At 35.0% G+C, this 12,234-nt stretch overlaps 1 protein-coding gene across 4 annotated transcripts in view; it reads left to right on the forward strand.

Moving 5' to 3' along the window:
* The window catches only part of PIK3CA (phosphatidylinositol-4,5-bisphosphate 3-kinase catalytic subunit alpha), a 79,036-nt gene extending 71,897 nt beyond the window's left edge, over positions 1 to 7,139 (forward strand). For all 4 annotated transcript variants that reach the window (XM_074298238.1, XM_074298237.1, XM_074298239.1 and 1 more), the window contains 4 exons: positions 1,272 to 1,442; positions 2,489 to 2,606; positions 2,720 to 2,871; positions 3,636 to 7,139. In XM_074298238.1, coding sequence (XP_074154339.1) covers positions 1,272 to 1,442; positions 2,489 to 2,606; positions 2,720 to 2,871; positions 3,636 to 3,906 — 712 coding nt within the window. In that variant the 3' untranslated portion in view covers positions 3,907 to 7,139. The remainder of the gene's footprint in view (positions 1 to 1,271; positions 1,443 to 2,488; positions 2,607 to 2,719; positions 2,872 to 3,635) is intronic.
* Positions 7,140 to 12,234: the final 5,095 nt, after the last annotated feature.

Consider the following 12,234-nt stretch of genomic DNA (forward strand, 5'->3'; position numbering starts at 1 on the left):
TCATAGTCATCTTGAACTTGGAATCATTAGCATTTGATGAAACATTAGCAAATATTTGAAATAGTTGATTTATGTGAAGTATTTTGCAAACTTTGAAAGTATTATAACCTCTTAAGTATGAGCCAGTATTAACATCAAAGCATAGGACAAATAGAATCCTAAAGTGGGACACAGTTTAGAAGACTGGGAGGCTTAGGAAAGAGTTTGACCTAACCTTTTCTTAAAGTTCATAGAAGTCAACTTCAGAAGCTTTTTTTCTGATTCATTCTGGACTGGTATTGGTTTTTTAATGTATTGTTAGTACTTATTCTGTCTTGTTTATAATTCTCAGAGCTAACACTCAGGCGCCTTAGTTTCAGAATTCCTTAGTTTTTTGTCTGTTGCTTTGCTTAATGTGAAGTGTGCTCTGGTAGACCACTTAATCTTTGATTCATTTTTCTTCCTTAAAATTTCACAATTTGTCAAAGTCAAGCCAATTTAGTCACAAAAAACCTTTAAAACCTCTAATCTAGATTGATGGTGCTGTGTAAAAAGTACCAAATTACCAAATTACAACTCTCAAGATGTCTGCTTTTTCAGGTTTTCAACATTATCTGAAGCTTATTCGTGTGGTTCAAACACAAACATCTACAAAATTTTGTCTCTTTCTAGCTTGTGAAAGGTGAAGGTATACATGTTTGTGGGGCAACAGCCTCCACATGAACTTGCAGAAGATTGCAAATGTACTTATTAAAAAACATTATCCTGCTTTTTTGTTGTTTCTGCGGACATAAATTAGTTTCTTTGTTGAGCAAAAACTTCATTCTTGCAGCCCAAGGATGGCACAGAACGAAAGGGACTTCTCCCATTTCCATAATGTGATGGGGCTATGTTATCTTTTCTTATGAGAAGGGAGGGGAGAAAGTGTCCTGTGAATTAAGGAAAGGGATGTTTTTAGGAATATCGCCAGTTATGCTACAATTAAAGGCCAGTTGAAATACAGTTTTTAGCAGTGCCGGGAGAGTTAGGCAGGCGTGAAGAAATCAAGTGAAAGTCTTGGAGTCTGAGCCCCTGATCCCCTGCCTTGTGTCCTTGGGCCGGTCGCCACACTTCAGAACTTCCCCTTTATTATCTACAAAGTCTCTGCCTGACCCTGAAGGCTAGGAAAGAGAAATGTGTTGTACGAGTCTCCAAATGCTATTTAAATACAGCGTTCATATAGTGCATTGCTGTGTGGTTTGGGTTTTTTCATTCTTCCAGTTGCCTATAAATTAGTTCATGCTTTTTTACAGGATGTTACCTTATGGTTGTCTATCTATCGGGGACTGTGTGGGCCTCATTGAAGTGGTCAGAAATTCCCATACAATCATGCAGATTCAGTGTAAAGGGGGCCTGAAAGGGGCCTTGCAGTTCAACAGCCATACATTACATCAGTGGCTCAAAGACAAGAATAAAGGAGAAATGTGAGTGATTGCATCCCATTTCATGTTGTCTGGTTCCTCACAATTTTACTTTAGATCGGATGTATATTATTTCCTTGGGGGTTTAGGTAAAAGTGACCTAGATATGTGTTCGATTAAGTCTTTACATTCTGTAAAGATTAAAAGAATCAAAGTTTTTCTGTATGTTTGAAAAATTTTTGTGGAGATATTTTAAATATATTTATGTTTGCATGTTTAACATTTATCAGATTACTTGCCATTTAGGGGAGAAGAAAAGAGGGGAAAATTTGGAACACAAGATTTTGGCAAGGGTCAATGTTGAAAAATTATCTATGCATATGTTTTGAAAATAAAAAGCTATAAAAAGAAAATTAAAATTAAAAAATAATAGTACATTTTTTCATGATTTTTACTGCATTATCTTCATATTTATTTTGTGTGTTTTTAATGAATTAACAAATGAATAAACTATTAAATACTAAAAAATATATAGTTATGTTTAATCTAAATTTGTTTGCTAATTGATTGACTTTTTAAATAGGATTCCTTAAACTCCTTAGGTAACAAGGAAAGATAGTTTATTTTCAATTTATTAGTGTTTATGAATCTAATGGATCCAAAGTATTATAATTTAGGTAGACTCCTTACATCTTTCTGCCTAAAAATGTTTCTGTTATCAAAACATACTCTTTCAGAGTGTATACTTGTTTTCTTCCCTTCTTGAGATGAACAAGTTTGTTTAAAAAGGCAGATACTAGTGACTTGAAAAACAATGTGTCAATAATCCTTTTTGGAGATAGCTATAGATGTAGATATAGTTAGTCTTTCTAGATAACTTCTAGAAACTTCCCTCAATCCACTGATTCACCCTCCTGAGAATCTCAAAGTTGCTTGAAGAGGCAAGCCAAAAATGAGTGGACTTAGAAAGGTCACATGTTTTCCACATCTAGTATCAATAGCTATGTACTAATGAAAATGGAATGTACTACTCTCTTCCCTGATTGAATAGCAGAGTGATCCCCATTTGTATTTGCTACTAAAGAGAACTGTTTGATTTGTCCTTATAGATATGATGCAGCCATTGATTTGTTTACACGTTCCTGTGCTGGATACTGTGTGGCTACCTTCATTTTGGGAATTGGTGATCGACACAATAGCAATATCATGGTGAAAGATGATGGACAAGTAATAAGCTTCTTTTTTTAAAACAGTCTTTTGACATGAGTTTTTCATGAATTGATATATTACATGTTTGCATGAGCCAAAAAAAAAATATATGATTTCTCCTTTTTTCAAAGCTATTCCACATAGACTTTGGACACTTTTTGGATCACAAGAAGAAGAAATTTGGCTATAAACGAGAGCGTGTGCCCTTCGTCTTGACGCAAGATTTCTTAATTGTGATTAGTAAAGGAGCCCAAGAATGTACAAAGACAAGAGAGTTTGAGAGGTAAGATTCAATACATGATAAGCTCATTAGAGAGGGGTAGAAGAAAGAGTTGGGTTTAAAGGCCTGACCAGGAAAGCTAGAAAGCCTTCACTCTTCAGAAGGACCACAGATCTGCTCAGAAGAACTTTATATCCCATTGATCATTTTGGCCCCAGCTGATTGGCTTTTCTCATAGGAGCTTTAGGCACCTTAATGAGCTCTTCTCATTCTACAGAAGAGGTTGAGCCATAGAAAATGTGTGACTTCCCAAGAACACATAAATAGGTAGCAGCTAGAAAATGAAGGCACATTAATTAACATGTTTTTATTATTGATAATTACCACTGATTATCAATATATGAATATGTTTCATAAGCTCCTACTGTGTGCCGGGCACTGTGCTCATTGTTTTACAAAAGGTATTTCTTGATTCTCACAACTCTGGGAGGTCAGTGCATTTATTATTCTCATTTTACAGTTACAGACACTAAAGCAGAGATTCAGTAAGTATCTGAAGTCACACAGCTAGGAAGTAACGGGGACTGGATTTCCTTTTCCCAGGCCTGGCACCTCCCTGCTAAAAACCAAACGAGGTCCTCTGACTGCTAATTCACATTCCACTGCTCTCTGCAGTCCCCCAATTCCAACTTATAAAAAGCTTATTATTTTAAAAAAATTATAAAATTATATTAAAAGGCTTACTTATTAAAATTAGAATTGCAGCTAAAGTGAAATATTAATACCATTTACTCCATGGATCTCTAACTGTAATTTTCTCTTTACAGGTTTCAGGAAATGTGCTATAAGGCTTACTTAGCTATTCGGCAACATGCCAATCTCTTCATCAATCTCTTCTCCATGATGCTTGGCTCCGGAATGCCCGAACTTCAGTCTTTTGATGACATTGCCTATATTCGAAAGACCCTGGCCTTGGATAAGACTGAGCAGGAGGCTTTGGAGTATTTCATGAAGCAGATGAACGATGCTCATCATGGGGGCTGGACAACCAAAATGGATTGGATTTTCCATACGATAAAGCAGCACGCTTTGAACTGAAACAATAGCCTCGGGGCTGCTCCGCACTGCTCTCACTGTCAGCAGGCCAAGGCTGCTTGTATAGGAATCGCACAAACCATGAACAGCATTAGAATCGACAGCAAGAACCGAGATCAACTCTTTCTTCTACCATTGAAACAACATAAACGCAAACAGGGTTTGATAGCACTAAACTAGTACGTTTCAAAATTAAGCTTTAGTCTAATGCGCAATTTCATGTTATGCCTTAAGTCCAAAAAGGTAAACTTTGAAGATTGTTTGTATCATTTTTTAAAAAACAAAACAAAATATATAGAAACTGATGGTTAAGGAGAGAGAATAATGTTCTTTTTTGTGTTGCAAATGTTGTATGTTTTGAACCGTGAAAATGACAAAGTCTGTCAAGTTCAAGGAAACCAGAGAGTGGTGTTGAGCTGCATGAGAATTGCTAAGAATGAAAATCCATCACTTTCCCATGGTATTCAATTTATAATTTAAAGTGAGTTTTTTGACTCCCAGTTCTCATGAAGAAAAACACTTGGGGTGGAACAGAATCTTTAAATTTCATTAGGGACTACTTTTTCCTTTTTCAAAAATCAAGCCTTTTGATGACTTTGGGCCTTATCTGCATAGTTTGGGGAGCAAGTAGAAATGAGACCTTTTAGAAGGTGCTTTTCCTGGACAAGCATTTACAAGGATCCGATTGTTCATTTCCCAGGGAAATTCTGAGCTCCCGTGGGAAAAAACTGCCATAGAAAAGAAATGAGAAGGACTAACTGTCATGTACCAGAATTGTGCAGTGTTCACCTTAAGTTTGACATTTTTCCCTCTTTTTGCAATTGAACTGAATACATTTTTCATGCATGTTTTCCAGAACCTAGAAGAAAGTATTAATGTTATTAAAAGATTATTTTTTATAAAAGGCTATTTATATTATAAAAACTATCATTAATATATACTCTTTATTTAGATTATCTGTCCCATAGTCATGCATTTATTTTACAGCCTCAGATATTTTGGTATAAGACTCTGCCATCTGTAGTGACATAATCAGTCATTCTCTTGGTCTTTGAGAGAAGCCCAGGCACTCTTCCATAATGTACACTATTGCCCAGGGATACTCTGTTAAAGTTGGCGAAATATTCTGCTTAGGACCACCTCTTTCCTCCTTTTCATTTTTATCCCCACTCTCTCTCTTCTACCAAAAAAACAAAAAAACAAACAAACAAACAAAAAAACTTAAATCAGTTTAAATCAGCTCAGTAACATACAGTTTTGTGTCCTGTTTGCATTAATCTTCTCCTAAAGTGGAAGCACTTATAAAAAAAGGATCCTTCAAAGCAGCAGGGAAAAAAAAACCAGGAATGTTGTCTGTTTACAGGCTCTTTGCCTCTATCTCAATAGTAAAAATGGAACCCAAAGTCATTAAGATTGGTTCCCACTGTAAAGTGGCCAGGGTCTATTTTCCAAGTTTTTTAAGTTGCACTTAAGCCCAGGATAAATTCATAAACATTTGGAAGAAGTGATTCACCCCCCTTTTTTTTGATTGGGAATTTCAAGGGAAGGGATTAGACTGTGAGGAAGCTTTCTTCACTATAGACCAGCATTCCACATGGTATTTGGAGTAAATGCCCACAGAACTAGGAAACAGCTTCTGCAGATGTCTTTGTGCCACAGGAAAAAATAAAAGTGCAATAAAGGAGAGGGGCTGGCAAGTGTCTAGATTAGGCATGATATTGGAATATAACTTTATAAAAATTGTACATTGTGTTCTCTGTAATGGTAATGAGCTATTGAATGGTTTACTTCATTTAGAAAACAGTTCTTTAATGAAATTAGCTACTTATCCTAGAGCCTTGGATCAAGTAAACCAGGGACTGTAATGCCAAGATTCCTAAGACATATTTGGCTATTTTAGGACGCATATGGATATAGGCTCCCTAGAGGTAGTTGTTGAAGATTTAGGTACTTTATTAAAGCATGTAAATAATACTGTCTTAGTGAAAGCCACTGAGAAAAATAAATTTGGAGTATTGGAATATTCATTTTTCATATTTATAATTGACTGTGTCAGAACAGTTCAGCAGATTTTAAACCCTTTGTTATTAAGTCTTTGATAATTGTTCTCCTTTGCAGTTATGAAAGATTTCATAGCTAACATATTCCATCTTCTCATTTGACACATAACCACGATGTGTCATTACTGATTGGCATTTGACACGTACTAACATTTTACCTTTTTTAATATCAGGGATTGATGATAGGAAACTCAGTGAAATAATAAATATCTGAAACCCTGATCAAATTTCTTAAAGTTATAACAGAATTTTGTTTTTTTGTTTTCCCCAGATGTTTCTAAAGCAGTAATTTTATGAGTCTCCTTGCACAAAAATTAAGATACTTGCATTGCCTACATCAGTATAGATCACTTTCGAGGGCCCCACTGAAAATTTGTGCATAAATTACTGCAGATAAATTAATTTAGTTTCAATTTATCTGAGCTGTGTAGAATAATTCAGAAAAAAAAAATTAACTAGGAGCCTGACTAAGTGACCTGAAAACAAGCTGAATTGTAAACAGATCTAAGCAGAATAGAATTGAGGCAAAGAAAAGTTGAAAAAGAGAAAGAGGAAAAGGAGGGTTCCAAAAGGCCAAGCCATTGCAACTTGTATTAAGCAAACTGTTGGATATTCAAATTGATTTCAGGTCAGAAGTCATGTAACAGGCTCTAAAATGATTTAACTATTTGGGATTACTTAAATTCCCCAAACCATCTCTCAGAACTTCAATTATAACCATTGACTTTCGAGATCATTGGCTCTCCCAAGAAATATTTTCTTGCCTAATCATTTGGAGGAGAAATGGAGCACATTTTTGAAGAGCAGAAGCCCTGACATTTAGTACATCCTACAAAGAAATTTAAAAGCCTGCTTGACCTTTTAGCATAGTCTCTCCTTAAAGGGACACACCTATTTTGAAGACTGAGAATGCGTCTGTAAATCAGAGAGTAGATTTTATTTGACATTTTACCGTAGAACTTGTTTTTCTTGGTTTTTTAGTGTCACCTGTAAAATTGTGTCAAAAATAATCCTGAGATTTGTCCCATAATCAATTTGTGTTTATAAGCCCATTAAGAAAATGGGGAACTGGTGAATATGTAATGATTTGTAAAATATTTTAATGTAATTTTTTCAACTGTGAAACTATTGGTTTTTGATGAAAACAGGCTGCTGATAAAGTATTTTTTCTGTAAAGTGTAGTCTTTACTAAATGAGAATATAATGTATTAGAGTGTGTGTACACTCTTGGGTTTTTTTCCCTTTTTCCTTTTTTAAAGTGTATTGCTAGGTTTTCTTAAAGGTAAACCCGACTGGCTATATGTTGGTTTGTTTTTTTTTTGTTTGTTTTGTTTTGTTGTTTTTTTTAACTAAAAATTGAGTGGTTTGGGATCTTGTAGAAAAGATTTTAAAGGCACCCCAGCAATTTCACAGCTTGTAGATAAGTTTGTATCTGATTACCCTTTACTATTTTATTTTTTTGTCATATGAATAATTTTGTAAATCCATTTTAGTCTTATCATGATCAATAACTCATGCCTACTAATTCTTTGAAGACATTTCCTTTGCTTCATTATTCTGTAACCAGCATGTTAATGTCAGTTTTAAGCAACTGTATTGTTCCTTATATTTTCCTGTCTGTACAGGCTGCAGACCTGGGCTGGACCCATTCACCACCTGAAAAAGTCCCCTTTAAATAATGGTCATTTAGATGCCTAAGATATCCCCAAAATATTTCGATTTAAAAACACTAATATGGTGTTAATGAAGTATTATTTGCTACTTCTCTTCTCCAAACACAACTTTCTTATTTCTGGCTTTTTTTTTTTTTTTTTTTTACTTGAATAGTCTTTTTATACCACTGCTGTCAGATGCACATCCTATGTTACACAGAGTGCCAAAAACTGTTAAAGTACAATTCCGTTTATCTAAGTAGCCTGACCGACCATCTTGAATAAGATGCTTATAGCAGTGGTTTCAATTCTGATTTATAACTTTGTGGCAATCCAAGGTGCATTCTGGCCTATGTCCAAAAACTGTGAAAGATACTTGAGATAATCACCTGAGAGGAAAGCTGATTTTCAAAAAAACTAACCTCAATGGATTGGTTTTTGTTTGGAATGCACGTGCACAAAGCCTCGATTTACTTTTGATTACTTTTTTAAAGCAAACAGTTTCACATCTAGGACTTGAGATGATCAGTGTAAGAGATGACCATGGATCTAACTAAATTTAATTAAAGACTTTCCTTCTTGAGACCCACTGTGTCAAGGAATTAACCCACAGAAGTAAATATACATGACTTACAATTTGAGTATGATAGGTATTAATACTACCCAAGTTTTGCCCAACTAAGTATTGTAGATTTTTAACTTTAGCTATTTTCATAGCACTTAAGGCAGATCTTCACTAAAAGCAACAGAAAAACTTCAGTTTTTCCTATCAGTGGGCCAGCTACACTTTGGGAGGAAAAAATCTGCCAATAGATTTGATAGTATTGGAATACAAGGTTAAATTTTTAATTTATTTTCTTCCTTAATAGTAGGTTTGCTATCTTTATACACACAAACACATATGTAAGTACCTTGATATATTATTTGTCATTTGTATGCATGTGTATTCACATATGTATACTGTTAGGCTTTAATTATTGCTTTCAGAGTACCTAAATTTGGACTTTTGAGAAGCATTGGGAATACATTGCTATTTTCAAATCAAGGAGTTAGCTTTTTAAATAGGTTTGTGTTTCATTTCACACCTGTCACTGCTTTGGGGATCCTTATTTTTACTCTTCATAATCATCAGGCTGATCCCTCCTACTTGGTTTTAGGAATAGTAGTATATTTGTTCCAATTAACCAAGTTACTGTTAACTAGGTTGCTAGTTTAGAACTTAAAGAAAATTTTCAACTTTAAAGCCCAGCTATGGCAAGAGTTTTAATTTTTGATCTTTAGTAAAATAAAACTTAAAAAAAAAAAATTGCCCCGTTATACTGGTGCTACACTGCCTTGGGCAGCTACTGCTAACAATCTACCATCACCGGAATCACACATTTATACTTGTTAATTGTTGGGTTCGTTTTTGTTTTGTTTTGTTTTTTAAGCGGTATGCAATCTTGATTGAAATTGTCACAAGATAAAATTATCCTGTGTGGTGTCCAGGTCATTTTGTAGCTGTCTTGGGTTGGCAAGGAACCTGGAAGGGATTATTTTTTAATAATTTCTCAAAATATTTTAAGCGAGGTACCCAATTCCAGTGTGATTTTTATGGAATAAGATCATTATCTGCTGAGGTTTTTTTAAATAAATAAAAAATAACAACTGGGGCTGATTGGACCTACCTGGAGTTCCTACTGCTGGAGAAATTAATGCTTATGGATCTCTGCAGCTGGGGAGTTCTGAACTGCACAAGGGCGAAGGCCAATAAGGCATCATCAGCACAAAGTCCTGTACCAATGTGGTGAGCCACCAGACTTCCTGAGGAGGGTCACATTGGAAGGGACTTAGATTAGAACCAAGGCCTGGCAGCTCCCAGTTCAGTGTTCTCTGTAATGCACCATAGGACCTCGAAGCGCATTTTCTTATTTTGAAGTGTCCACAAACCTCATTAATAGCCAGGAAAATAATACCAGGAACAGAAGAATTGTGACCTAACTTTGAAACATTTGGAAAGGAGATATGACACCCATTTCAGATTCATCTGCTATCATCAATGTATTGCTCTATAATTATTTTGTCATTCTCTAGATTGAAATATTGTGGTATAATGCATTATACCTATTTTTTTAAAGTTTTTTAAATTTTATTTTTGATTATAGGCCAAGAAGTATTTAAGACACAGCAAGATGCATGTGTTTGTTGTATTGCAAATGTAGATTATTGCAGTATTCATTCAATTAATTCATCTTTCTCAGCCTTGTTAGTCCTGACAAGAAGATTTTGGCCAGTGACTGCACTATTAGTGTAGTTGTATTCAGCAGAAACTGGCTCTGCTTTTTCTTTTAATTTTGCAGTCTGTAACATCATGCTATTTATTAAAAAAAAAAAAAAAGAAAAAGAAAAAGAAAAAAAATAATGTACTTATGTGTTTGAACATTCCTTGGTGTTCTTTGTACTTAAAAAAGAAGACACAGTAAAGTATAAATATTCATTTTCTCCTGTGTATTTACAAGCAAAATTGTGATAGTTTTAAGAATTAATTGTTTCTGGATGGTTCCTTGGTTGACAATTTAATCCTCCTAGGCAGCAAAAGGCAAATAAGGAATTTGGGTCCATCAGACAGTGAGTTTAGTTACAGAATTTAAATAATTTGGTCTTTTCAGTAAAGTAGGACACTGGTAAGTTCAATGTTAAGTAAAGGTCAAGAAACAGACTGTATTGCAGACCAGTGTCATTAAATTCAATTCTTGAGGCTAGAAAATAGCATGTTTTCTTATTACTTCTTGAGAGATTAGTCATTGAAATTTAATTTATTTCTTACACAATTTCCCCATATGTGTGAAGGATCAAGTCTTTTCCTGAATTAACTTTGTTTTTAAATACTTTTCATAATAATCCAGTATAATATATTAGGATTGCCTACAAGATAGATTGGAATAATTTTCCTAGAAAAATTAGTCTTATGGTAAGTATTCTCCAAACTAGGGGAAAATGATTTTATCTCAATGGATAAAACTAGTTACTGACTATGTTACATTTCAAAGGGATTCTTTTCTTATATGAATTTGCCATGAGATTCCCAGAATTACCAAATTGGAGAGGTGGATGAGAACTCCTTAACCATCCAGCCTAACTCATGCACAAAAAGAATCCCTACTATAATACTCAAAAGTGGCCATTCGGGGGAACTGAAAACCCCAAGAAGGCACCACAATCTCTAAAACAGCCCGTCCCATTTTTGGACAGTGCTTGTTGTTAAGAAGTGTTTTCTGATATCGGGTCTAAATTTGCTTCTTTGTAAATTCTGTCTTTTTCTCCTGGTTTGGGGACGACAAACTAAATCCCCTCTCCTTCTCCACTTGATACCCCTTAAATACTAGAAGACAGCTATGATGTTCCTTCTAAATCTTTTATTCCAAGCTAATTCCAGTTTTTAACTGATCCTTTAAAATGGAGAAGCCTGGTGCTCCTACAATCCGAAGCTCTGAGATTAGACATGGCAATAGTATAGTAGGTTCTTTTGCCCCTTCCAGGAGCTCAACCCTTCTCTTCCAGTCTTACTTATAACTTTGGGAAGTCCAGGGCAAAAATAAGACTGTCTAAAGGGAGCAAAGCTTGGGCAAATTTTTCACTCTAAGGAAACTTTGTGAAAGAAAAAAAGTGTCCTAACCCAAATACCATTATTGCTGTCTTCTACTTAGTTACTGTGACCCTATAATCTTGAAGTTCATTTCTATCACTACTGAATTAGAATCTCCAGATCTACTAATGGGTCTAGAAAGTAATTATTACACTAACATTTCAATCTACTTATTTCAGTTTTACAGGAGAGCAAGAAACTGTGACTTGCTGACATTTGGAAGGTCCTCATTTTTTATTGTCGTGAGTAGTATGACAGCATAGAGGGCACTAGATTTGGAGCAAGGAAGATAATCTGGCTTCCGGTCCTCCCTTTCAGACCTTTTCTAGTTGTGTGACCCTGAACAAGTCCTCTACTTTGGGCTCAGGTTTCCTGGTTGACAATTCTCTTTGGAAGCCTTTAAAGTTCTTTACAATGCTAGATTCATGGATCTATGATGGTAATAAGTTCATAGGATGGTTAATTTAGACTAGTGGACCCTAGTGACCCAGTGGTCACACATTTAGAACTGGACAATATAGGGAAACTTACACAGAAAAAAGGCATGCTTATTAAGTAACTAATATAAATAGCTGTCAGATTAGCCACTGCATTTTTCAGGTTCTCCCATCTTAACACGAGTAATCAAGGGCCAACATGAATCAAAATCACATAAACATTGGAATATAGGATATGTTTTCCTTTCTGAGTAGGATTTAGAAAACTGTCTTTTCAATTTTCTATAATGAATGAATTGACATTTAGATTTCTGCCTAAACCGGGGGGGGGGGGGGGGGGGATGGAGAGAAAGGGACTCGCTGATGGTACAATTCTGGGCAACAAGTGATGCACTTCCCTCCCACATCATAGATAGATTCAAATTAAAGCCTAAATCAGAATCCAAAAACATCTAGATTTTGTGCTAGTCCTTTAGGATGGAAAGAAGACATGGGAAAAGAACTGGTGCATTTTTTATTGCTAAAAGAAATTTAGCATTTTAATATTTAAAAGAAAT

This window comes from Sminthopsis crassicaudata, chromosome 3 (assembly GCF_048593235.1).
Source record: "Sminthopsis crassicaudata isolate SCR6 chromosome 3, ASM4859323v1, whole genome shotgun sequence".
NCBI lineage: Eukaryota > Metazoa > Chordata > Mammalia > Dasyuromorphia > Dasyuridae > Sminthopsis > Sminthopsis crassicaudata.